Genomic DNA, 27676 nt, shown 5'->3' with positions numbered 1-27676 from the left:
GTAACGTGCAGACATCGTAACGTGCAGACAAAAAAAAGACTTGTTCACAGGAAACATCTTAGGTTCAGGCAACAAAACTGCTTCCTAAGGTTTAGGAAAAGATCGTGGTTTGGGTTAAAGAAACTACGTAAGTGTCGTTACTGAAGTACACACTTCACTTCAAAACAACACTTTGGGACACGAACACCATGTGTCCACCACTAAAAACGATCCTAATTGACTTGTCATTGTGTTCATGCCGCCGACACGTAACTTTAAGGTCATGACGATTTCAGGTATTTCTGATTCTAGGCTGAATAAAATGACAGTGTTGTGTTTTCTGCTTGTTCCACTGCACCCAAGTCGCCAAAAGGTAGGGGAGGTTGTTTTTTTTGGCCAAAGGGGGGCAGAAAAACGAAACAAAAATAATGTTTTTTCACTTTATATAGTTGTTACTGCTAATGTAATAGCAATAAATGCCTATTTATTCATGTAGCAGACTTAATTTGGAGTCATATTTTGCTTTCTTTTGGCTCCTCGTTGACTCGAGGTAGCCTAAACTAAGTTGATCTGAGATGTTGTGACCCCTTCAAACAAACCGATGTATATGTGCGACCCCTCGTTACAACTTATGGTCTTTGACTTTTTTGCTTCTCTGATTGTTTCACTTGAAGGACTGAAGAGGTAAAAGTATCCAAAACAAAAACCAAAAAAGAGAGAAAAATAAATTTTGTCCTACAGAAATATAGTTTTCCTTCTTATATATTTGATATCGAAACCAAATAAACTGCAGGTGCAACGTAAAGCACACAATGCAAAGACAAAGTAGTGTTTTCTAAAAGTGACTTCTTTGTGGAGTGTTTGCATTATTTTGTCTACCCCTCGTACTCGTGACACCGCGGTGATTTTCGAGAACTGTTAGTGCGTGCAAACATTCCGTCTACAAAATCCAGGAATGTTCCACTGAGTCACGAACAACAACACCAAACAAATACTTGAACAATAGCCTTAATATATGGTTTCAGTAAACACGACTAATCCTGGAGAGAGAAACTGCAGACGACAGTCAAATATTGAAGAAAAAAGAAGCACATATTCAGGACTTTTTAGTGTGAGGGATACTGCGGTGGGCTGTTTGGTTCCATCCAGCTTTACTCACAATGTGCTGCCTCATACAAGTAGAGCTGGAGGAGTGCCTGAGTGAGATAAGTTGACGCATGCAGGGAAGCACACTGTTTGTGCCGTTTACTGACCCCCTGACCAGGAGTGGTTGTGGGGGGTCAAGAGGCCACTGCTCCCTGGCTCTCTCCGGGTGGCTGGGGAGTCGGGAGCGGTGCTCCTCTCTGCCCCACCACCTGGCAGCGGGGAGGCTATGTCTAGGAAAGAGACCTCTGCCAGGCCTCAATTACTGGGGGAATAATCCAGGACACACTGAAGCAATTACAGCCCCATATAAATCAATATGCTTTGGGTTAAAAAGTGATCTGCTCCCAACACTCCAGAGAGGCTCTGACTCAGTAGGCCTCTGATTTTTTTCCTGAGAGATGGGAGCAGTTTCTCTGGAATCGGGCCGCGATGCCGCCTCTAGCTGCCGCCGCTGTGGTCGTGAACCGTCGCTCGTGCCGAGTCTACATGTCAGGTGGCACGGACAGCGAGGAAGAGGCGAGGATAAATATTGACTCGCAGTCGCTGCGCTTGCGTAAACAGTCATTGGGAAATTTATGTTGCATAAAAGCCGCGTAAACAAACAAGCTCTTCCCTTGCACATCACAAAACAGATGTCTCTGTGCATGCTGAACATGAGATATGGATGCTGATGTGAAAAGGTAAACACTGTTATTTATGTATAAGGAAGTTTGCAGAGTCCAGAGCCTCCAACACAAGCTGTGACAAATATTGTGAGTGAAGCACAGCTGAGCTCTGATGCTCATCATCACTACTATACTGCCATCTTCTGGGGAAAGAAGACCACTGACTAAACATCGTCTGCTGTGTGAGGCTGTGATGTTGTAGCCCTGAAACGCGCCTTAAAGCCTCCTACTCAAACATATGTTGATCTTTGTGTGTTGGAGGTTCTCGGTGTGTGGGCAGAGTTTAACAATCGAGCGTCTGTTTCTAAACCATCTGCTGAAGAGGGGAAAGGTCGACCTCAAGTCGGAGTTGAACAGGTGCAAGTAGGAGATGATTTTGTGACATCACAACTAGTTCGGGGAGCCAATCGTAGTAGAGTGTGAAACTTACACAGGTGTGACGTGAAACCTGAAACCCACGGCTGCGTCAGTCGATCAGCACGCGCTCGTTGACCATCAGAAGACTCGTTCCTTTTTGTCATGAAGTGAACTTTGTGAGATGGCAACGATGGTCACTCCCCATCACCCACAATGCATTGCAGTTATGCATTTGGTGGAAAACAGATTCATGGTAAGGTGACAGTAATTAGGTTAAACTGCAGTTGCTTGCTTAAGCTTCCACTGAAGGAGATTAATAAATAGTTGTGATCATCTTGAAACAGATCACAAACAGAAACTAATGCAGCTAATTATTTATATTATTAATTACCGAGAGCCCACGTAGTGCATTTACCCACAGAAGGATTTTTTTTATAATATTTGTAAAAAGCAGTTTAGCTCTTAGTGTACAACTGGTACTCTGATAGTTTGGGTTGAAAGTGTACACAAGCAGGTGCGTTGCATATAAATGCCCCGCCCACCTGAGGAGGATGTGGAACAACCAATGACATGCAGCCCTCCAGTTCTCTCTCACACACACAGGGAATAAACTACATTAACATTATTTGCATATTTTATATTTATATTAATGGAGGACCAGATTTTGTGTAATGTTCAGCGAGGTATTTGATCTATTTGAAAAAAAACAAATGATTATTCTAATAATCTTTCATGTTTTAATCAGTACATTACGTTGCACAGTTAGCGTAATATTTATTTAGCTGAATTTAAAGTACGTCTCTTTACTCACCGACCGTAATCTTGAATTTGTTTTGGATTATTCTGAAATAACGACAAAATATGACTTATGTATTTTTTACGAGGGCTAAAACAAGCCAACTGTCTTTTAGTAGTAATAGAATAACCACAGAGCTGAAATGTCAGAAAACAGTTTACTAAATTATTCAAAATAAATAAATTAAAACCCTGAAGATGATCAATGTGCACTCATATTTTAAAGGCTGGACCGAGCTCATCTTCAAATTAAACAAATAATTGGTCAAGCATTTGTTTAATTTTCACTCAACTATCATCGATTCATTGATAAACCTCTTCATCACCATTTCATAAATGAACATGACTGCAGCAAGAATTCATTCAAGGTACATTTATTTCAAAAAGCAGAAACAAACAAACAACAAACTGCTTTAAAGAACATGCGAAGCAACGAGGAGGGAAAAGAAGAACAAAGTCACAAATTGGTCAAAATCAGATAACAAAAAGAAAATTAAGAATTTGAGGATGAAATAAATGAATAAATGAAAACAACCTGCATGAATAAAAAAAAAAAAAAAGGAGGATTTCTATTGAAACTCTATCCTCACTTCGCCGGTGAACGATGGTTCTACTTTGACGTCGTGACAGAGCGAGTGTTCCCAGAGAGACTTCTTGTGGAGGAAGGTCAGCTCGCACTCCTCACACACGTAGCTCTTGGGCTTGCCGGCGTGAGTCCGCTTGTGTTTCTTCATGTGATAAGACAACCGGAAGCCTTTGTCGCACACGTCGCATTTAAACGGCTTCTCTCCCGTGTGGATGCGCATGTGCGACTTCAGGTACCCCGACTGAATGAAGGCCTTGCCGCACTCTTCGCACTTGTACGGCCGCTCCCCGGTGTGGTAGCGGTTGTGGAGCCGCAGCTCGTTGGCGGTCAGGAAGGTCTTGCCGCACACCGTGCACTGGTGAGGCCTCTCACCCGTGTGGATGAGCTCGTGCCTCTTCAGCGACGTCTCCTTCATGAACTGCTTCCCGCAGCTGTTGCAGGGGTACCGCACGCCGATGTGGATTTGCTCGACGTGGTTGGTCAGCTGCAGCTTGGTGCGGTAGGCCATGTCGCACTGCGCGCAAGCCCAGGGCCTCTCCTCCGAGTGGGTCCCCATGTGCACCGTGAGCTCCGAGGCCGAGCGGTAGCACTTCCCGCACTGCCAGCACAGGAAGGGCTTCTCCCCGGTGTGTTTCCTCTGGTGCACTGTCAGACAGTTGGAGGACCGGAACTTCTCGGGGCACATGCTGCATATGTAGGGGAACTCGCCCTTGTGGATTCTCTGGTGGATGGCGAGGTAGGAGAGCTGCATGAAGGTTTTGTCGCACTGCGCGCAGGGATACGGCCCGGTGAACTCGTGCTGCTTCTCGTAGTGCTCCCTCAAGCGCCTCAGCAGAGTGAAAGCCTTGTCGCACATGGTGCACTGCATCGGCCGGTGCATGAGCTTGTGCCTCTCGAAGGCGGGCTCGTTGGCGAGGATCTTGCCGCACTCTTTGCAGTAGAGCGGATCGTGGATCCTCTGGTGCACCTTGAGCATAGTCATGCTCTTGAACTCCTTCCCGCAGTCGTCGCATCTCATGATTTCACTCACTTCCACTTTGCAGACGTTTTCCTGGTGCTCCTTCAGAGCGGACGGGTACTCAAAGTGTTTGCCGCAGTTGGAGCACCACACGGGGATCTTCAGCGGGTCGGCGCCGGTCACTTCGCTCTGGCTGGGCCCGGCTCTCGGCTCCTTCTTCCACGAGAAGCGGGTGATTTTCTTATGACAAATGGCATAAATCTGGTGTCTTTTCAGCCCGTGCATGTGTTTGAAGCGCTTCTTGCAGTGGATGCAGTGATACGGCCGGTCCTCCGTGTGACACTGCACGTGCCTGTTCAGTGTTTTGACGCTGTCGAACGCCCGAGAACAGACGGGGCAAACTTTAGGAGCTTTTCTCTTGACTCTTTGCGCAGGCGCCGACGGGGGTTCATCAGAAGCGTCGGCAGGAGCATCCAGATTTTTATCTTTTCTATCGAGGTTGCCCGTATCGGCCTCGGCCAGAATCTGTTCCACCGTCTTACTCTGCTCCTCTCTGATGCCCTCGTGGCCGTGAATGATCTGGTGCTTCTTCAATGTGTCCTTGTACTTGAAGCCCTTCTCGCAAGCGATGCATATAAAAGGCCGCTCCTCCGTGTGAGACCGTAGATGCTTCGCGATGTCCGCAGTGCAGGGCAGGATCCTGCTGCAGATGGGACAGACTTTGCCCTCCGTCGAGCCCTCAGGCGGCGGCTGTGGATTGGAGCGCTGCGTCTCTCTCTTCCTCGGCCTCTTCAGCTCTCTGCTCTTGCAAATCTCCAGCTGGTGTCTCTTTAAAACGTAAGGATTCTTAAATTTCTTCTCACAGAAGCAGCAGTTGTACGGCCGGTCCTCCGAGTGGGACCTCATGTGTCGCTCCATGTCCACCCGGCGGCCGAAATACTTCCCGCACAGCGCGCAGTTTTTGTTTTCCGACATCTCAGAAGTGCTGGCGTCTCCTGCGTCCTCCTCTTTGGCGCTGAGACTGAGCTCGTCCTTTTCGTGAACGCGCATGTTGTGCCGGTTCATGTCGTAATGGTCCCTGAATCGTTTGTCACAGTTGGCGCACTTGTACTTGAACTCCCTGTTAGCAGAGTGAGTTTCCTGGTGCCGCCTCATGGCTGCAGCCCGCAGGAAAATCTTATTGCACACAGGACATGTTTTATCGTTGGAGTATTTCTTTCTTTGCCTCTTAGCCGCCGCTGAGTCTTTGTCTTTCAAAGCATTCCTCTTTACCTGGAGCCTTTTGCTTTGCTTCAGTGGCTGAAAAGCTGCCGGCGTCAGGGCGTCACCGATGTCCTCGTTAGCTTCCTCCTCGTTTAGTTCATTTTCCTCTTCTTCTTCTTCATCATCATCATCATCGGGCTCGACAAGACCCGACGGCTGTTCGATCTGGATGTAGTCCAGCAGAGTCACGGTTTCGCCCTCCACCTGGACGGTCATGCAGCCCTGAATCTGGTCTGACGGAGGCTGCAGCTGTATCTGGTCTGCATCGATCACAACCTTCTCCAGCTGAGGGAGGGACAGCGACGACAGGATGCAGTTCCCAAAGGAGGAAGGAATGGTCGGAGTTTCATCTGTGGGGAAAATAAGGACACCATTAGCTTCATGCTTCAGCTATAAACTACAAGGTCATCAGAGAAGCAAAAACACAATTCCTTTAATTAAACCGAAAGCACTAAACCGTCAAAACTGCGATTTTCGCCAAAAGGTGACAAGTTTGCTCCCCTGAAAAACAATAAAGAACTGAACTGAATGAAGGTTTTTAATACTATGCATGTGACTCACCAGATAGATCCAAATGTCCGAGTGTGGTGTGGTACAGCAGCACCGTTCTCAGGTGCTGAGGGTCGGGAACAGAGTGCACACACTCCTCCAGGGTGGACGGGACCGCACTGAGCATGGAGGCCGTCTAGTGAAGAAATACAATGTTGAATTAGCTATTAGCAGGTCCTGTTACCTATTGATGCACAGGTAACCATCACTGGATTACTTTAAACTTTAAAAAGGTTGTGTTTTCCAGGCAGGTTCTGGAGTTATAAGGCGCATATTTGTCTATGATTTCTGAGCAGATGTATGTTCCAGTACCTGCTGAATGTCGGGTACAGGAAGAAGCTTCTCCAGTCTGGAGAGAAAATCCAGCATCAGCACCTGGAGAGCGTCGTCGTATTCAGGCCCAAAATCTGTAGGAAAAACATCCTGGAAGAAATAATCACAGTTTAATGCTCAAGTACTCCACAACTAGTGAACATTAAAATGTGCTGCAGCCGAGACTGCTTCAGCAATATGATGAAATCCATCTTATAAATTCAAAGAACCGAATCCCAAACCTGGAAGAACTTCTCCTTCTCGTCGGCGTCTTTCAACAGCAACTCGATTTGATCCACGAAGTTGGATTCTGGAAACTCGACTTCTGCAAAACACGGCTGGAACAAAAGACGAAGTTTGAGCGGGGAGAAATTACAAATTGATGGTAAAACACGACAACACTGCTGTTCTACACGTGGCATTTAAAGAGGCTAACCTGCGCTGCCCAGGTGGAGACGAGGGCCCTGATCCGCTCCAGGTGCATCTCGATGGTTTCCGTGTCTCGGATCTGCTCGGCCCGACACAATTCAAGAACCACCTGCAACAAACGGTTCCACCTCAGGGTGAATACGACCGATGGGACGGCACCAGGGCATGTTAAGCACCAACAGCAGGCTCACAGGATTCAGCACTGGGAAACTGTACAATAACTCTTTCAGGGAGACGTGTGGTGCCTCGCAGCTCCTGCTGATTTCTTGTCTCAAAATATTAAACCTTTTCATCAGCTGCACTTTTACGGTCTGTCAGGCGATAATTTAGCTTTTATTGTTGAGATGATGTCGTTACCAGCTGAGTCAAACGAGAGCGCTAGAATGAACAGTAATAAATCATGTTTACACTTCGTTTTGACAGCTAAACATCTGCACGGTTGTTGTTTGACATGAACTTTTAAAAACCTCGTACCCGCGCTCTGAGGCCCAGGAGGAGTTGAGCTTTCTGATCCGCGTTCAGGAGTTCGGGCACAATCTCTGACACCGTGGTGACGAACTCCTCCACCATCCCGTAGTCCTGCACGCTGCCCCGCTGGACCACCTGCCACATGGCTGCAGACACCAGGCGCAGAGGAGGGATGAAGAGGCGGAGAGACGGCAGCAGAAGAAGGGAATCTGGAAAACATTTGTCAGAACCGCAATTTGAATTATCACGTTATTCAGCTTTTCATTAAAAATCTAATATAGTTCCTCACTGCAAACACTCTCATGTGTCAACTTAGGTTTGGGATATCGTGACGGGTATTTTTCACCATTTGCTGACATTTTATTGACTCATGAAACAAATTAGCAGGTTGATCCACGAGCCTTAGTGTCCAGCAAGTACAGTAGCCACAGCTGATTATATAGGGCAGCTTAATTATACTTGGCCTAAAACCACAATAACCAACCAGTGGTAACATTACTATGACCCCGGGTTTAATTATTGAGTGGTAATTCAAATAAACACATTTCTCTAGGAATGTCAACCATTTCATTTCAATATAAGTTGAAATAATGACTTTAAACATGTCCAAACAGAGTATTCCTGACATTACAGTGAAGCTCTGGGGGTCTCTTGTAGCACCTCCTCTAAACTAGCCTTGGTTGCCTTCACGGACTGGCAACAGTGTCGGAATTACGACTATCCGCACATGACCGCCACAACAAAGTCGTAAATATATAACTATGCTATATAAGTTGCTTAAATGGTTCGGGGAGTACACTATTAAAAAAAGTGCAATTACATTTATATTTAATGGTTTCTACTGTAACACTGGTACGACTTTCAGACGTTTACGTTAGCTGAGCTAACGTGAAGCTCCTTCCGATAACTACCGCACACATCAGCTCGTAGCACAAAGCCACCGCCATCTCGAGAGCGGGGTACGCCATGTTCTAAATCGGGCGCACACAATCCAAAAGTACAGCCGATAACTCGCGATAGGTGGCACGCGTTCGTAAAATCATTGGCTTACCGTTTTCGGCGCGATACGGGCTCTCCATTTTTATACCGGCAAATATTCAACAAGACGAGCAAATGAACTCGGGGTTGTTGTGAGTCGACGTCCGCCCGACCCTGCGGTGCAAGTTGGCGGAGAAGAAGGGCGGCTCGATATTCGGCCCGGAGTGCGCATGCGTAGTCGCGAACACACGTCCCCACTGGTTTCATTCAGCAACCGCGGTTTGTTAGGGATCCATCGATATCTGCTAATGCATTCATTGTGTTAACTTTAGTCACGAAAGCGACACCGTGGACTAAGTTGACCAACTTTGCGGTTGCCTGCAGAGGAAACATGGTCATCTTCTTCTTCGCCTGAGGAATGTCAGGCTTATGTGAAGATGCTTTGGTCGTTACTGCCCCCTAGAGGCCATTTGAGGAAATTAGCCCAAACATATTTTTTAAAACAAGCATCTTCTGTGGCAAAATACAGCAAATTCTTCCTATTTCAGAGGCGTTCAATAAGTACGTTATTGTAGATTCAGAATAAGTATGTATTCAGTTATTTTATGATAAAGTTATGGCAATGAGGATTAAATAATCTTCCTTTTAGGGAGGGAAAATGAACCCAATGTCTATGGGACTGGTGATTATTGTTGGCTGTGATAAACCACAAATAGAGTAGATCAAGATATTATATATAAGGGCTGCAACCAACAATTATTTGCAATGAAAACAACACAAATTCTGAATTGTGGTGCTGAAACAAGTTAATTTTACTTTGTCGTTTTTGCTTAAATAATTACTTTTATTAGTTGCCCATGTTCATGCAGGGAAAAATGCCTCCAAAGCTACCATGGCATGTACTCATCAGGAAATGGCAGACTAGATATACTTAAGCAACACAATGTGTGGCCTGTTACAGTCTCCATTTACACCCAGGCTACTAGTACAACTGCCTCTATTCATATAAATAAATAACTTCTTGAACTTGCGCTGGTTTCATTCCTTCGTTGGTGCAGTGAATTCCTATGGAGAAAGAAAAAAAAAAGAGGAATCGCAGCCAAATTGTCCTCCTGACTTTTTAAGACCTTGTATTTCTTCATCGGCCTGACGGCAGACAGTCCGCTGGCTCTGTGAGGGAGCTGTCACCACTTTTAGTACCTTGAGTCATTTGCTCGGTAGAAGTAAAAAGGATCGATAAAACACGCTGCTGCTGGGCTGTGGCCACATTTGTCACATTTTCATCCAGAGGATGCTGCAGTGTCCTTGTAGAGGAATAAAGTTATCCCAAACTGTTTGCTTCCATCTACATTGTCCCTAACTTTGCTCTGCATCTTTGGAAGTTTTATACCAAAATAGCAAAAAAAAAAAAACATCTTCACACTCTTTTAAACTCTGGTCTTTTATTAGCTGTCCACAAAAGCATGTCAACAGAAACTGTAGCACGAGTGTAACATTCCTCTTTGTTGTTATACTCCACCACATCCCTGCTTCTCACACCATGTATAATTTATATTTCATATATATATATATATTTTGTACAATATACATGTTCTCATCAAAGGAAAAATAATAGCAAAAGTTCACCCCCACCCCCCCTATCTACTGAATATCCCATGCATGTTTCCACTGCGTCTCGGAGAAATGCTGGTTATTACCAGGAACAAACACGCGGGCAAATAAATGCTCAGACAAATTAAGGGGAGTGTTGTTCGACAAAGCTGGTGTACAAAGCACATTCTCAACAACATTAAACAAGAAGAGCCATGCGGACTGACTTCAGAATCAGAAGCTCGTCTTCTGCTAATTACATAATATTAAGATGAATAAAACGAACACAGAGATAAAGTCTTTTGGTTTTTCTCTTGTTCTGAAGTCGTATTCAGCTGCTGTTTGATCACAATAAGACTTGAGCTCTCTGTTGAAATAATGTGTGTGTGTGAGCACGGGAAGTGCTTGACATCATTATGAACCTTTTCACCTCTGGAGATGAAACGGTTTGCATCTTTAAGTTACATTTCACCTTAAAAAAAAGCATGTTTCATTAGAAATGTGGGCATGTATGATGATTCAATAAAAAGCTCAATATGAATTTTTTCAACCAGAGTTAATCTAAATAAATTATCAGCTTTGTTAAAGCCATCAGACTGGCAGCCTATAAGTTAAGACATATTCTTTTAAAATGAGTGAAACACATTTAAAATAAAATACGTGGGATGTCACAAAAATGAGTAAATTCATGCTTTTTCTCAGTCACTCATTTGTTGTTATGCGTCTTTCAATTCACATTTACACTGTAGCTCCACACGCGGTGGCATGTTACTCATCGTTACTCAGAGTAATACAGTCACATGGAAATATTGCTTGATTTCAAAACTTTAAAGCATCTTTTTTTTATATAATCTTTTTCACTTTTGTAAAATAAAAGAGCTGTGGAATGTAAAATAAAATATATATGCATGTAGGTAAGAAAATAAAGTCGTAGGATAATATCTATATTTCATTTTCTGTAACTATTTACAGAACTTAAAACCAACTCTTATATGCCTGTGTGTTTCCGTTCAAATGTTGTTTTATGGCCCAAAACAAAATGTTGAAGTAATTTTGAGTGTGCTACAATATTTTTAAGAAATATCTGAAGGTACAGTCGGGTTCATGTAGAAACAACATCACAAAGTACGAGGACACTTCAGAGACACTGGAAACAGAGGGAAGCATTTTTGCTTTTGGTTTGTTGCTGGACTGCAGATATTGCACATTAAGTAAATATTAAACCTTTGTTGCATTGTTACATTCATAAAATGAACTGTAGGCTCGAGGGTTTCCTCCCGTATTGAGACGGCTGAAGTCAAACAGCAGGCTGACACGCAGAGGCTGCTGCTGAGTCACGGCTTCACATTTGGTCCTTTTAGACTTCACAAGTATCATCTAATGCACACCTGGGGGCGACAGGCGTCGACAACGATGCAATCATGTGGAAATAAAGGTTTGAATTTCAGAATCGGTTTATTAGAGACGCGGCCTTTTCTCACGTTAATTATTGATATACACACCAGAATGTGACAAACAATATCTATTTAAATAGGAAGAATACAAATGAAACCTGGTTGTGAGACTTGTACTGGTCAGATCTGCCTCATGTATTTAGACATATCTTGATATATTTGTTGTTTAATAATTATTGTGATAATTGTCAGAGGTGTTTGAGATTTGGTCGCTCTTCTTTTGGCTTTAGTATAAAGACGTGTTGCTGCACATCGTGAACTTGGTGACTGATGAAGAGCACACGAAGAGAACAAAACGCTGAATTCATCCAAAGTTTCCAGCAGCTACAGTTACGTGAGTTAGTTCATTGAAATAAACAATTTGTGGCGCTAATTCTACAGTCGGGTGCCATTTAACCATCACAGAAGACAACAAGATTATGTAATTTGGAGTTTGAAGTGCCAGTCAAACCAACGTATGAAAGTTATGATATAAACATGGCCGCCATTCTGTCGCCATGTTTTGTCTCTTTCTTCGTCACAAACTTTTTGTTGCTTTGTATCGATTGTTATCAACCAACTTTTGCACCTCAGGCAACTATAAAAAACCTTTTCTGATATTTAGACAGTTTTTCAAATGTACTAAAGTTGTTATGCTCAAATTGAAATTAATGTGCAGAAAAAGAGTTTGGGACTTTGTGAGTCACGTAACATTGTTGCGTCTCTAATAAACCGGCAGCGTGTGAGAATTCAACCTTTCTTTCACAGAATTGACGTTATTGATAAATTCAGCTGAGGTGAGGCCTTTAAGCTGCTTCTCGTTATCTACCCTGATCACTTGGAATGTATCAGAAATAGCTCAATGATTGACGGGAACATCCTTTGATTGCACGAACAATCAACACCCTGCTCAGCCCTAACGACCTACACAGAAAGCACACCTAAAGCCAAAACGGAGGATTCAAAGGAACAGATTAAACATGCAACTTTTGCATAAACAGACACAAACGGCGGGAACAAACTGTTGGAGCACATTCAATGAGACTGGTGCCATCAGCCAAGCGAGTGTGGGAGAATACTGTACATCAGTTTACAAAAAAAAAAACAGGAACGACCAGCACGATGACTTTAGGGACGTATTTACACTTTGCTTTAAGCGTCTTTAAAGAGAATCAGAATCCATCTCCAAATCCCGCTCAGTCAGTTTTGCGGCAGATAGAAAGTTAATAAGCAGCGGTTTCCCTTAACTTGGTCCGTGAAGTAAGCTCTGCATAAAAAGCAATATCACGGCAGCTCAGTTGAGGAGGTGTCATGCAAAAATCAAAAAACAAAAAGAGAAACGTCGACGGCGTTTCGTGGAGTTATCGTAGTTAATTTCCCCGGTTGGACATCCATGGTTCAAGCGTACGTCAGCATAGATCTCACTATGAGTGGGCCGTCTTTAGTTCAGTCAGCGCTGCAGCGTCGGCCTCGGTGGAAGTGCCTGTGATCGGTTTGGCCTCTGCACACGCAGTAGATATAACACAGTGAAACGTATCCAACGTAGAAGTGACAGGATGAAACGGAGATAAGTCCACCTAGAGTCTGTCTGCTGGCATTGCTACTAGTCACTTTTTATTGGTTGTATAGTATGATTATATTTTGGCATGTGACAAACTTTACACTGCAATGGCATCCACTTCCGTAAAGTTTGTAAACCTAAAGTCTCACATCGGAGATGATGAGAAAGCTAATTTTATTGAGTTCTACTCTACCTTAAAGGTGTACAGAATGTATTCCATGCATGTGTCCTATATGAAATACAATACGTTTTATAATCACGATTAGGTCTTAGTGATACTGCTGAGTCTGTTTAGTGTCTTTTAGACTGTAGGGGTGTGAAGTGGTCAGTGGGAGCCATTAGGACAACAAGCCGGAAAGTTCTCTCTCTCTGATTTTGTCACATATGCCAACTTCAACCCTCTGGGGCAGAATTAAAGTGAATCCCTGACATCAAAACATCCGACAGCACCTCTTCAGCAGTGGAGCCGGGACAGGTGGACGGGGGGGGGGGGGGTCGTGTTACATGGACGCTGTGCCTGGAGATCGGAGGGCTTTCGTGGGAGGACGGCGTCACACCACGGAGCCCTTAGAGGTGGAGAGGTGGATGGAGTGGATGCGCATGGCCAGAGTTTTCTCCAGGTCGAGGAGGATGTCGGTGCAGATGCCGGGGCTGGACGCGGGGCTCTCGGCGGGAGGAGGTTCGTACAGCAGCTGCTTGAAGCCGTCGAGTTCGATCAGCAGCACCATGTTCTTCAGGATATAGCCCTCGATGAAAGTCGTGAGCTCCGCCGCGCCGAGGAACTACATTGAGACAAGACGATGGAGAGACAAAAGCAGTTTTTGAGTGTTTATGTGATGGTAGAAATATTAGGTATTCCTGGTCAATTCATACGGTGTTGTGTTGCTTTTAGTTTAGTTCGCAGCAGTCTGTAATTTTCTCTCCTTTTCACCTTGTTTGCGTCTCACCTTGGCGTGTTTGTAGAGGTCCACGCAGGTTTCTGTGGTGATGTTCTTGGAGCAGATGATCTCACAGTGTCTCTGGAGGGCCTCTAGTTGGAAGAATTTGGCTGCAGACAGGAGCTGGAGGGAACAGTACAGCCACACAGAATGAGGCACAGGACTCGGGGATTAGCAATGCTAATACTTTCGCTGTCGCTCAGCAGGCTTTGGTTAAGTCTCTCTTACCTCCATGACTTCAGTGTTGCGTATGTGCAAAGCCTCAGTGCCTCCAAAGTACAGATACTGCATGACCAACTGAAACACAGAACAGCATCGATTCCATTGTTTATTCATCTGGACACATCTGTCCGTCCTGGTCAGACATGCAATAGATGACGGTGCAACACAATGACAGAGGGTTTTGGATGAAAATTAAATTCTTACATGGAAAATATTGTACTTGACATGGCTTATCTCAATACAGGTGTTCTCTGCTGCTGGTCGGTTCTGGAGAAGTGACTTGAACCTGGATGAAACAATGGAAATCACGGCATTTATTATAGCCGTGTGAGGCAAAAAGAAAATACATTAATAAACGGCAAAATAGCTCCTTTACCTGGGTGAAGCTGTAAACAGCAGAACTTTGTGTGCATAAAACGGTTTCACCTCCACCAGGAAAGTAACGTCAGACATGTCCTTGTTGTTGAGGAAGTGAGGGTCTGAAGAAGACAATAAAAACAGCCAGAAGATGCCTCATTACCAGAGTCCCAGCAAACAACAAAAGACTAAGCTGACGTGGTCGTTACTCTGAGGGTGATTCGTCACTCAGCAGGATTATGAAAATACAACAAGTCTCATTTCATTAGTATTCTAAAAGGCCGGCGGTTGGATTTATAGCCGGTCCTTTGAGCTGTTTCTTTAAGTGTATCCTTGAAGATCCTGATCAATCAATCAATTCGCTTTTTAAAGCATTCATTGTCTCCGTACAGAAAGTATAGAAACCAGTAAACATGTTGTTAGTCAAACACTTGGTGGTGCTGCAGCTCAGTCGCTAAATGTTCCGGTGCCTCCTCCTGCTCTAACTATGTGAAACGTGAGAGAAATGAGAATGTGGACATGTCGGTGACCTTCCTGACTTTAAAGGAGCTTGAAACACCAGATCAGACTGATGAATCACATCATTACAGACAAGCTTCCAAAGCACATCATGATGAATGTTCAAAGTGACTTTATGAAAGTGTAGCGTCTCCCGAAAACAATTCGTAACATCGCTGCCACAAAATATTTGGGACTTTTGTAAATAATAATAATGACATTTAAACGCCGTCAAAGGCCTTGTTTTAGGAAAGTGAATTGAATGCTTTTAAAGACTTGTCATGACCTGCATCATATACATTTACTACATTTGTTGAAATTCAGTTCATTCAGTTACTGTCTATTTTTATGACTTTGTTTTATATTTATTTTATTTGTGCAGTAAGTTATATATTTCTCTTTTACTTGTGGGCTTTAAAAAAAAAAAAAAAAGTGTTGGAGGAAGTCTGAGATCCAACGACTGCTTCTCTTGTGCATACGTTAAGACCTTGAAACTAAACAGAGGTAATAACTCTGTGATCTGTTATGTAATAAAGCAATAATCTGTGACATTTTGATCAGTGTATATTTCTCTTTTTGCCATTACAATCTATAATAATCTCATATGAACAAAGTCGCCCCCGACAGAGACGTCCTAAACTAAAAATCTGATGAAAAAAATACCTCGTCTAGTCTTGTGATCTCTGACCTCAAGAGACACATTCCCTCCAAAACAAGAGTCTCAAGTCTCTCGTCTTGCCACTTTAGCTCAAACCCTGCTGTCGGTCCCTCGTCACTCAGCTTCATTTAATGCAGAAAGCAGAAGAAAACGTCGAGCAGCGGTCCCTATTTTTAACTCGCTCTCCTACCTAAGCGCGAGGTCTGCTTCTTCTTGATCTCTGTCAGCTTAGGGATGGGGAAGGGCCCGTAGCACTGGGTGAAAATGACTGACAGCTGCTGGCTTATCACCTCGTTCTGCAAACAGACACCAACACAAGTGAGGACAGAAACTTTAAACAGATTATAGAGTTTTCTGAGCTAAAATCGTATGCAAATGTATGGTAATATAGTGTGGAGTGCAACTAAATATATGCAAAATATGAGCGTTAATGTGACCCTAGCACATGAGCTAGTATTCCCAGTAAAACAGGCCTTTACTTTGTCTGATGTTTCTCTAACAAGCACTTTGTTTACATGCACATGAAAAGAAATCCCCGGTGACCTTGCTGGTTCGGAGGATCTGGAACATGAGCGGCAGGCCGTGCGTGATGAGCTCCTCCGTGTACTCCTCCTCCTGGATGCAGCTGAAGTCTTTGAGCAGGCCCTGGATCAGCGGCCGGCGGTGCTGCATGAAGCAGGTGCGCAGGGACTCGAGCCAGGTGTGCAGCGTCCAGGGAACGCCTGGGAACAACACCACACACCCACAGTGAATACACACAAAGCTGAGTCGGAGCGGATTCAAGGGGGCGACAGAACCGACCATGTTTCCATCACTTTGTGGTGTTTGTGTCGAGTTGAAGGGCGATTGATTGCGTGGTGACAGTCGGAGGCTCCGGCGGGAATATAAAGACAGCACGTGAATACAATTAAAGAATGTCCTGTTAAAAAAAAAGGCTGTAATGTTCTGCAACAATAGGATGAGTGGCGGATGACGTGTGTGTGAGATTAACATAAAAAATGACATGACAGTGGAGGCTTTGTGTATCAGCAGCTCTGCTGAAATGAGTACTTGATTAATGGAGTCGAAAGTTAATCAATTTTTGTGAGAGATTAATCTTTCATCAAGCAAAAGTTGCTGATTCCAGCTTTTCAAATTTGAGTATTTGCTGCTTTTTTTATGCTTCATAACAGCATAAATTTGTTATTTTTGAGTTTGGGGTTCTTGGTCGAACAACACAAGCTATTTAAAGATGTCCCCTCGGGCTCTGGGAGCTTGTGATGGGCATTTTTCTCTATTTTCTTTGATTGAAAGTTCATTCTTGACCTTGGAAACCGGAGTTCACAAAACAATCTCATCACAAATACCATTTAGAGGCTGCAGCCAGAAGACGGTTAGCACGAAGACTGGAAGCAGGGGGACACAGTCGAGCTTTGATCGTACCTCAGTGGAGACACGGACACTTATATATTCATTATAGACATTCATATATTCACACGTTCTACACACGAGCAGGAAGAGGAGTTGTTTGTTTGTTGTATTTGGCTAATCAACATGAAAATAGAAAAAAGAAGTGTGTCATGCAGTGTTGCTCTGGTCTGGTCTTGGTCGCCATCCCTAAAAGTCCTGGTCTTGTCATAGTCTAGATACACTCTGGTCTTGGTCATGTCTCGGTTTAGGTAGTCTTAACTACAACTACTAAATGGCACTTGTGGTGAGATTGTTTTGTCAGTCAATTAATCCTAATTGAATCCTGATCAAATGCTACATTCGGCCAAATAAAGGTTCACAATGTTGAGGTGAAAGCTGATGATCTTGTACAGAGTGACCACTGCACCCGACATATTATCGGCCTATTATCGGACTGTTTCATGGTTGGATGAGTGGCGGTGATTGCTGAGTGTGTGTACAGGACAGCACAGGACAGGACAGGCACACAGCATGAGCACATCTCCAGGACAGCTGGAAGCACCAGAGAGCGATGCACGTGTGCCAGTGAAGCATGTATTAGTAAATCTGACCTAAGCTGCGGATGTCTATGGTGATGTCCACATGGCCGTGCTCTGCACTATGGTACATGGCCTCTCTCAGGGCCCTCAGTTTGGCCTTTCCTGTTCGCAGCGTCCCTCCGCCGTTGGCCTGCGGCGCCAAACTCTTCTCCCCGGGATCCGTACTCTCGGCCAGGATCTCCTCCAGGGACAGCACGTCCCCCTTTTCCTGCTCCGACTGGGACATGAGCTTCCGAAACACGTTCCTGGAGTGGAAGAGGTAGGAAATAAAACCCAAACAGAGATTAAAGGAACGCAGAGTGGGATAAGACACAGTGACAGATTGTTTCATGGTCAGGGCAAGCTGCGGGGAGAGGATGAGAAAACTGCAAAACACCGAGCATGGCCTGAGGTCTCAGACTGGAAAACGCTTCTAATTTAAGCTCACACGTCCCGTGTTAACTCCACATTAAGCCCATCCAGCTCTGGAGCTCTGATGGCACTCAAAATATCCTCATGGACTTAATCAAGCACAATCGCTCCGTAGAGTCAAAACACATGAAGCTGAAACTGATTACCTTTAGCAGACAAAAAACAACAACATTTGTTCGAGTCAGCAGATTCATACCGCAACATTTCAGCAACAGAATGATGCAGAACGTAACGTATACAGTGAGATGACAGCCTGATGATGCATCACTGCCACCGTCTGCTTTAGTGAGGAGGGGCTCGTTAAGAGGCCATATCCTGTTTGGGAGATTGTTTGATCACGGATGACAAGTTGGTGGGAGGTTCACGGCCGTCACTTTGAAGCTGTCGGTAGAATGTTGTTTGATCTCCTACAAAAGCCACCACTCTTTTTTGATTTGGGAGATGCTGCTTTCTTCCCATTCAGCTACAAGATCATTAGTGAGGTCCAACGCTGACGCACAGTCACATTTCAGCTCATCACAAAAGGTGCGTAGATCAGTGAAGTTCCTTTACACCCCATTGTGAAAGTTTCTTTCAGGACCTGGCTTTTTGTACGTGGGGTATTCATTCATGGGGAAACAGGCGGCACAAAGTTGGAAGCGCAGCATTGTTTGAAATAGCAGTGCTTAAAGGTGCAAGATCCAAGATTGGGAGCATTTTGATTTCCTCTCGCTGCAGCATTATCATCACTCTATAATTGATTGTCTTAATGATGCTGCATTGTGTTGTTGGCTTACCACTCCACTTCCTGACAGCTCCCTCTGCTCTGACTGTTAACGGGCTTTATCTTACTCAGCTGCGGGGAAATGATGTCAAACTGGAGCCATAAGTGGCGCCGAATAGACTGCAGCAGCTTATCGTCGCCTGCTGTCTGACAGGGAGATATCTGCCTCTCACATGCTGCAGGATTCCCTGAGAGGCATGTAGTCCAGGGCCCAGTGTGTAAATGGATCAATACTGTGGTAATGGATATATCTCTGCTGACTGGCACCTGTGTGTCCCTGTGTGTGTGTGTGTGTGTGTGTGTGTGTGCTTGCCTGTATTACCTGTGGCCGTGTGCTGCTGCCAGGCTGAATGAGTTCATGTCTCCCAGCGGGGCAGAGGAGATGCCGTTCCGACACATGGTCCCGATCATGGGGTCGGCCCCTCTCTCCAGCAGCAAACTCACCAGCTCAAAGTTACCTGACCAGGATGACACGTGAAGCACACGTTTAGAGGGTGAATGCACTAAACTACAGCTTACATTTCATGCTTTGCAACCATCTATGTTGACGAGTGGTGGAATGTTACTAATTAATTCAAATATTATACTTAAAGAGACATTTTATATAAATATATATATACAGTATATATTATATATATATATATTCATCTGATAGCTACTTTGCATATTAAGAATTCACCAGAGGTGAAATGTAACTAAATACATTTACTCAAGTATTGTACAATTTTTACTTGAATATTTACATTTAATGCTACTTCATACATTTATTTGTCATTAATAGTTACTTTTTAAAAAGAAAAAAACAAAATGATGTGTCCCATATAGCCTACATTATAATGAGGGACTACTTTATGTTTGAGTGCATACACGACAAGGCGCGTATTGATCTGTATGTGTTGTAAAGTTTGGATTCAACAAGTAAAGAACGATACAAACGTAGTTCCCTTCTCCAGAGTTGTTAATAATAACTTGTTGTTGTGTAAAAAGGTAATGGAGTATTTCTACAGCGTGGATTCTTATATAAGTAACGGATCTGAATACCAGCACTAATGTTAAAGTGCACAACAACAAAACACAAAGCATCGAAATTCCTTTTCACATTCACCGAATTCCACATGGTCGCCGTCGGTTAAATGAGACGACGGCAGCAGTGAGCTCTGCTCTTCTGGGGACAATACAACTCAAAACTAATCCCTGATGCGCTCAGCCAAGCATCGAGAACAGGAAATACTTTCGGCACCAGTTTAAAAGTAGTTTAAACACTTCACTGCTCATTTGAAATCAGCTGATACTTGCGTTGCCTCCTCAAGCGTGTACATCCTTATAAAGTTAATGTAACAGTACAATAAAGCAGGCAGGAGCCTGAACCTGCATACAATTATTCTCTCATTGCTATTCATTAACTACATTTGCTCTGGGATTGTAGTCTTTATTGAATCTGCATTATTTATTATGGATGTTAATAGCATTCATTATCCAGCATCACATTGAACAGTGTTGCAGCCCTGGCTTTGGGGACAGGTAGTAGGAGTAAGTCCATGGAGTGAAGACAATAACGTCCCATACAGAGGTAGATGGAAGTGCTCCCAGGATGACCTCATAAAAATATGGCCGTCTACCCGAGCACACAAAGAGTGGCATGAATCTTCTCATCTAACTCAATGGGAAAAAAAAGCAAATGTTCCTCCCCAAATGTCAAACTATTCCTTTAGATGCACATTCAGTGCTGCTTTGACAGATGAGTCCAGTCAGTTTAAAGTCCATTTTGACTGAATAAAACTACATGCTGCAGGTTCTTTTATACATGGCTGCACAACCACACGGCAACAACACAATCATGAGCAGCATTTAAAATGTAGTGCATTCTCGAATCTCAGATAGTAATTAAAAGGTGATGAATTAATTCGATGATTAAAGCAGAGTGCTTTCTGGCGAGCTTAGAATGAAGCCTGTCATGACTAATGGCCCTTATACGGGTCAAATATGAACGACTGGACTCTAAACGTGAAGAGAAATCCACATAGTTGCTGCTTGTGTGTGTGATTACCTGCAGCAGAGGCCAGCTGAAGCGGGGTCTCCGTGTAGTTCTCCGCCCCATCCTGCAGGGCGCCCTCCACGTTCGCTCTGTTATCCAGCAACAACTGTGGCGGAGATGGAGGAAGGTGGAAAAGGAAGGGAGGGAGGGAGGGAGGGGGAAAACAAACCGGGGGGGTAGGGAGGAAGTAAACAGGCAAGGGGGAGACGGTGTGTTACACTCAGGTTTGGCAACAGGGGAAGCCTCAACTGTTGGAAACCTGAACCCCCTCAGTTAGAGATTGTCCTCGCTCACACACTTCCTCATTAGCTTCTTGTTGTTGCTGACGACTTGCCTGAGCTGAGAAATGGATCAATACCCCCCCATCCCCCCCAAAAAACCCTCTGATTGCGGTAGTGCAGATGAATAATTTAGAAAAATCCTGAGGGTGACGCTGTTCATCAGGCTTTCAGCCGGTGTGTCAGCTCATACAATAACTACCGCAACAGAATTTATTATATATTAGATGATGAACAAAACACTGAAATTTGGCATCCCTGCAGCTGTGTATCAGGCTGGCTGAGCTCTGTGTCGTTAGCCTCCGGACGCTTCTCCCTGCTGCTGTCGGACAAATCCTTAAGTTGTGGAGGAAACCAGGAGGCTAGATCACTCATCTACACATCTCTTAGTAGCATATATTATTAAAAACAGAGTTCTCCTTGACCAACTCCTCTCCAAATAATTACTGCACATATAGGATTAAAGAGGAGCAATAAAAACGACATTATTGGCATTATTATCATCATTATATCCTCATTTTGGTGTAAAGGTCAGGGGGCAAGGGCCACAGGTTAATGGTTACAGGTCATAAACGTCACTACCTGCACGACAGGCACGTGTCCGTGTAACACGGCGAAAGTGAGTGGCGTCCCATGGCGCGTTTCAGGGTAAACTGAGGGGTGCTTGTTTACTGTGCTTGGCACCTGGGAAGTCATAGGTGAAGGTTCAGGGAGAGAGATATACAGCCATTAACATTCACAGCTCAGGGCGGGGAGATGAAGGGGGGGTGGGGAGGCGGGGAGGGGGAGCGAGAAGCAGTATGCAGGAGGAGAAGTGTAAGCAAAGGGAGGGCGGGATGGCAGAAGGAGATTTTCCTCTTGAGTTTCACAGAAAATCCTGGGCAGCTTGACTCCTATTCGTCATGTCAATCCTCAGCCTTTAGAGCGTGTGTCCGCCCGGGCACGGCTCTCTGACCAGCGCTCTGTGCTATCTGCCTAGCTCCAACTCTTCAACGGCGTTTCATTTCAAAGCGGAATGAAACCGGAGAGAACATACACCACATTGGCAAAGACCACAAACGCAGTCGAGGCGGTTGGTAATGACTCAGCAGCGTCAGAGTGAAATGATGATGTCGTTCTGGGATCTCTAATAAAGTGGCTGCATGTAAATTACAGAAATGGTTCCTAAATGTCGCCTGGAGGAGGACCGTCTTTACGACAGACGTTTAATGTAATGTCACATTTCAATTGAGTGCTGATGCTAAACAACAGTGGGACTGTTAGAGTTTTTGTGTTCACACTAATGAATTATTAACTAGTTCATAATATAAGCAACATCATTTTACTTAACCGCTCACCCAAATTACAATCAAGAAGTTGTCTTTTCTCATGTACTTGCCCTGCAGATAGTGTTTGTTTTATATGTTGAGGTTTTTGAGATTTCAGTGGAGGTGATTGGAAATTCATTTAAAGTACCGTTTCATATCCCACAGACTTTGCTCAGGACAGTTTCCACCAGTACGTATACTGTTGAATGCGGTATGCATTCAACTGGGACATACTACCTCGTAGGGCTGCCACCTCTTAGTCGAATAGTCAATGAATCAGTCGTTTTGGCCTTAGTCGACAAACGTTAGTTATTCTTTTATGTGTTTTTCATGCTAAATGACTTATTTACCATAAACTTCAGAACAAATCTCAGAAAAGTCAGAAAAAGCCTTCTGCACAATGCGACCAGATGCAGTACATTCTCTTATTTTAAAAAGTTAAAAGTAGAAAGTTGTCCACTTCTTATGACAGCTTGTAGAGACACTGTGATACTGGCACATAAAAGGATCTGCGTGACCTGACTCCATTAGAAAAACATGAGAAAATAGGTTTCTTTGTAATTTGGGTGAACTGATTAAAAACACGTCACAGTGGACTCCCAGATGATTTACACATTTAGAGTCAACGCACTGAACACACACACCAGACCGATGGAGCAATCACAACAACCAACAATGGGGTCACTATGGTGGAGGAGAGTCCATGAAACATTTCTACTCTTGACTACGATTAAAGCAGCTACAAACACACACACACACACACACACACACACACACACACACACACACAGACACACACACAAACAAAGGACACACAGCGGAGACAGAATGAGATTTACAATATTAAAGTTTCACTGTTTACTTTCACTGTTCTTGGTTAAACACAAGTGCAATGAAGTTTGTGCTTGGTGTACAGTCTATGGTAGCAGATTACACTAAGTGCACACACTTGTGCAACAGTGATGCGGTTTAAAGCAACTTGCTGCTGGAAGTCTACAATGTAAAATGTAATGAAGTAACTGTCTGCACTGAGGGAGCATCGGTGGATTATTGTTCTATATCACTGTTACTGTGCAAATGATGCTCCTTTATTGCTCATCAGTGCACTTCATGTAATAAGCTGCCAGGAGAACAGAGAGCATGCCGACAGCAGGTGAGACAATGAGGACAGAGGGGAGGGGGGGGGGGGGAGAGCAACACAAAGTGGGTTCATCGTTTTCACAGAACAAATGTAAATGAACATTTTGGACAAAAGAACAAAAATGTGGATTTAATGTGACATTTTGACGGAGTGACGGTGTCTCGTGAACACTGACCTCGCTGTTGATGTCGGCTCCGGCGTCGAGCAGCATCTGAACCATGGCCTCGTCACCGCGCACGCAGGCGTACATGAGAGGGGTCATTCCCTGTGGGAGGGAGGGAGGGAGGGAGGAGGTTACAGGGTTCCTACAATGCACTTTAGTACAGAGGAAAGGTGATGAACTCTATGTCTTTCTCAGCCAATCACAATCATTCAGCCTTTATTCAGCAGCTCTTTGGATTTTAATAGTTGCGTAGCGCCTCTAAATTGTGACTACGAATGCCCACACTTGTACTATGACCATTTTATGCTACAATACTTTAAAACTACTCCAAATGATGTACTTGTACTTTTAAATGTTACTATTAACACTGAATACATTTGGATTAACTTGCTACCTTAACGACTAACATCCACAAATACTATGAAATGTGTGAAGTATGAAGCATTTTTATCAGCAGTGACCTGTCAATCACCTTGTAGCCCCTTCCTAAAGCACATCCTGCTTCATGGTCTATTTGACTCTAAATGGACCATAATGTACTAAATGAACATCATGCTGTATTGAAGAAGACTTGAAACTAGAGATTGAGACCATAAACTCATGTTTACAATGTTTACTGAGGTAATAAATCAAGAGAGAAGTAGAGTCACTTTCTCATAGACTTCTATACAACCAGAGGAGTCGCCCCCTGGTGGACACTAGAGAGAATGCAGCATTAACACACTTCAGCATTGGCTTCACTTATCAGACCCGAAGATTGACAATGATCTCACACCTGGCAACACTGGCAGGTATAGAAAATAGATGTTTTGACGCAAACAAAATATTGTCTTTTATTATATATTCAGACAAGACTTCAAAAACAAATTTCTAATGATGTTTTCTCAGCGAGGAAGGATGTTTGCTTTTTGTATTTTCATGAACAAAAGACTTAATTTGAGTGCTCTGTTTTTAAGGATTTAACACCTAATTAATGAAGTGTACTCGCCTGTTGGAGTTGAGCATGTTGATTCATTATCGTACCAAACAAACACACAAGATTCTTTGTTCATTTCTCTTCTTAACTGCACCATGAAAAATGGATCTCAGTGCTATCAGCCAAGCCCTCAAGAGACCGTTAGCAGGTCTATAAGGAGCTCACCAACAGCTGTGCTCTTTAGTTCTATAGGATATTTATATTAAAAGCAGGCGGTGCCTTCCTCACGTTTATCACCCTGGACGAGCTTCCGTAACACATCCTTCAATCATGTGTCTGATCCGGGACAAACAAGCTTTTTATGACGCATTCACAACACACCAAAGCACTTTATGTGGAAGACCGATCTCCCTTCGTGGTGATTCATTGTTAAATATTTCCCGGACACCGATCTACTTAATCAACTGACAGCTAAAGGAGAGATAGATGGCGGACCCTGATGATCGTTGTGATGAGTTCAAATGCTTCTCATCCGTGATGGCAGCTTTCATTTTATTGCTCCTGTAACGCCGTCTGGGCCCCTGCACCATTTAGCAGCAAGTGAATAAAAAGTCTGTATGCCACCACAGCTTGTTATTTAGGTGAGGATTGAGGCGGAAAAGTGTCAGTCAATACAATTTGTTATACTCCTAAGGACCTGTAAATACTGAAACATATGAATGTGGTATGAATCAACCTGCCAGGAGCTGTGGATGAAATGAAACCTGTACTTTTTCTGAAATATAGGTTTATGCAAGAAACAAAAGTTTGCTTTGTACAAACATAAATCCTGAATATCGAGACCTGCCAAGCACAGCTTTGTGACCAAGGAAAAAAACAGACTGCACTATTAGCTTCCACTTAGCAGAGCGAGGAATAACCAATATTTCCATTGACTGGAGAAGGTAAAAAATCCCTAATGACATTAACACTTGGATGCAGAAAGATATCGACCTAAACGCTCAGTCCAGGAAAAGTGTTGCGGTATCAAATGCACCATTAAGTCACTCCTTTCTTCTTCTGTATTTGGATAAATGCACAGCTACTACCAGTCTTTTAATTTAACAAAAATATCAGTATTCAGATCTGTATTTGGATTCATACTGCAAGTTGTATTTATTTTAGAATAATCATGAGTCTTTGTTCATGCGACAAATATTACAATGAATACTCAGAGTGTGTCCATAACTGTGCATATTCGCATTCTGTATTTGTCCTCTTATAAACATCCTTATATGCAGACACAAAGACAACATTTTCTTGTAAATCATGTTAGAAATTTGCACTGCGGCATAAGAATCAAGCACATTGCATGACTCATAGGGAGCAGCTTGTGCCCAGTATGAGAGAACTGGGACGGACTGCCAGGTTATACTTGTTAGAAATTAATTGTGTTCAACTCTTCACTATTTCTGTGTAGGAGTGTGATGTCATTATGAAGGTAACCTGTCACCTGTTCGCTCATGCTGTTGATGCCGTCGGGCCCCAGCAGGTTCACGGCCTGCTTGACGAGGTCCGTCCGTCCGCAGTTGAGCATCCTGAAGCCCAGATCCTGCAGGAACTTGGCCTCTGTGGAGGCGGCGTCCAGCTTCCTGGTGGCACAGAAACAATCCTCCGCTCTGCAGGTGGACACAGCAGATCCATTACTGTGATTAAGTGGGAGCTTATCTGAGAAATGGATTTTGTGATCAGCGGATAAACATCTCCATTGCACACCGAAGCAGAGCCACTCTGCTGTTCACAACTTTAACCCTTTAATTTATAATATTTACTGCGAATTTACAAGTTTATTACAAGCATTGGGGCTGTTTGAATTCAAAGTCATTTCACTTTTCACATTTGTCAAAATGTCACTTTTCTCTGCTTGCGCCTAGTTCTCTAATTTCCTCCTTTCCTAAAGCAGCTTTCCTCCAGGTGAGGCTTTTGCTGTGACTCATTATTACTCACTCATGTCTTAATCCAATCTGTGAGCCGCTGTCACAGCTGACGTTTCCACGAGGTGGCAGAGGAGCCGATTGATGATGTTTTGTCAAATGTTACGCGACAATTATAGCTGACATATGTAAAGAGATGTTAATTGGCAATTCACACCTCGCAGTGTTTCATTTATTATTTCTCTGCTAGCATTCGAGTTGTGATGCGACTCTTAACCCACTGACAGACTGAGCTGCCATGTGACAAACACTGTGCATGGCTACGTGATGGGTGTGTTTGTGAAGGAGGGAAGATAGAAGGGGAGAAACAGGGGAGACTATAGTGAGACAGAAACTAGAAAAGAGAAGATTCATCCCCAAGTCTTGAAGCTAGCAGACTAGTTGCTGCTGTCCATTAAAAGAGGGACAAACACACTTCATTTAGTCACTTTGAAGTTAGACATTGCAGTTTAACAAAAGTCCATAGCCATGCTTTGAGCTCAATGCTAGCATCAGCATGCTAACACACTCACAATGAGAATGCTAACCTGCTTGTATTTAGCAGACATGATGTAAATCATCCGAGTTTAGCATGCTAACATTTGCTAATTAGCACTAAACAGCTGAGGCTGATGGGAATGCCATTAGTTGTGCAGCTGTGTGGTCACAAACCAAAGCAGTGGATCTGATGGTGGCGCGAGATGAAAAGAGATTTGACTAAAAAACACAAATGTAGCTTTTATATCTCAATGGGAATATCCTGTAAAATAAAGGTAACCATAATAAAAACTAAATCAAATGTCATGGCGACATGCCCTTCTATCGTAATGATCAAAGGACGGACTGATCTCAAATAGTGCCAGGAAGTGGCAATTTACTGATGACATAAGACTACATCAAAGAGCCACAACAACCACAACCTAGAAAAGAAGAACACACACACACACACACACACACACACACACACACACACACACACA

At 43.8% G+C, this 27676-nt stretch overlaps 2 protein-coding genes across 4 annotated transcripts in view; both read right to left on the bottom strand.

The window, feature by feature from the left end:
- Window positions 1-3302: 3302 nt before the first annotated feature.
- LOC116389829 (zinc finger protein 11-like) lies at window positions 3303-8889 on the bottom strand. Its single transcript, XM_031858803.1, has 7 exons — window positions 8559-8889; window positions 7514-7716; window positions 7047-7148; window positions 6853-6948; window positions 6611-6721; window positions 6311-6434; window positions 3303-6099 (listed from the first exon to the last, which is right to left on the bottom strand). Exons 1-7 carry the CDS (start codon window positions 8584-8586, stop codon window positions 3512-3514), a joined length of 3252 nt encoding a protein of 1083 aa, XP_031714663.1. The 5' UTR covers window positions 8587-8889; the 3' UTR covers window positions 3303-3511.
- A 1727-nt stretch (window positions 8890-10616) lies between these two features.
- Window positions 10617-27676, bottom strand: part of LOC116389904 (ankyrin repeat and BTB/POZ domain-containing protein BTBD11-A) — a 122882-nt gene continuing 105822 nt past the window's right edge. The window contains exons 5-17 of one of the 3 annotated variants that reach the window (XM_031859020.1): window positions 26237-26402; window positions 23841-23930; window positions 21800-21901; window positions 20952-21045; window positions 19227-19362; window positions 17743-17975; window positions 16286-16464; window positions 15933-16038; window positions 14606-14708; window positions 14434-14515; window positions 14236-14304; window positions 14017-14130; window positions 10617-13851 (exon numbers count right to left, since the gene is read on the bottom strand). In XM_031859020.1, the coding sequence (XP_031714880.1) occupies window positions 13621-13851; window positions 14017-14130; window positions 14236-14304; window positions 14434-14515; window positions 14606-14708; window positions 15933-16038; window positions 16286-16464; window positions 17743-17975; window positions 19227-19362; window positions 20952-21045; window positions 21800-21901; window positions 23841-23930; window positions 26237-26402 (1705 nt within the window). In that variant the 3' untranslated portion in view covers window positions 10617-13620. The remainder of the gene's footprint in view (window positions 13852-14016; window positions 14131-14235; window positions 14305-14433; window positions 14516-14605; window positions 14709-15932; window positions 16039-16285; window positions 16465-17742; window positions 17976-19226; window positions 19363-20951; window positions 21046-21799; window positions 21902-23840; window positions 23931-26236; window positions 26403-27676) is intronic. The other 2 variants (XM_031859021.1, XM_031859022.1) reach the window with 2 other exon arrangements.

This window comes from Anarrhichthys ocellatus, unplaced genomic scaffold (genome assembly GCF_004355925.1).
Source record: "Anarrhichthys ocellatus isolate YVR2014 unplaced genomic scaffold, GSC_Weel_1.0 scaffold21, whole genome shotgun sequence".
In the NCBI taxonomy this organism is placed as follows: Eukaryota; Metazoa; Chordata; class Actinopteri; order Perciformes; family Anarhichadidae; genus Anarrhichthys; species Anarrhichthys ocellatus.
The sequence above is the reverse complement of the archived record's forward strand: the minus strand, read 5'-3'. Positions and strand labels throughout refer to the sequence as shown.

Bases quoted from the DNA above. Each gene is read 5' to 3' on its own strand.
- LOC116389829 (XM_031858803.1), bottom strand. From the start codon at position 8,586: ATGGAGAGCCCGTATCGCGCCGAAAACG. The intron at 6,949-7,046 runs GTTAGCCTCTTT...CTTTTGTTCCAG, and splicing joins TCTCCACCTGGGCAGCGCAG to CCGTGTTTTGCAGAAGTCGA. The intron at 6,435-6,610 runs GTACTGGAACAT...TTTCTTCACTAG, and splicing joins CTGTACCCGACATTCAGCAG to ACGGCCTCCATGCTCAGTGC.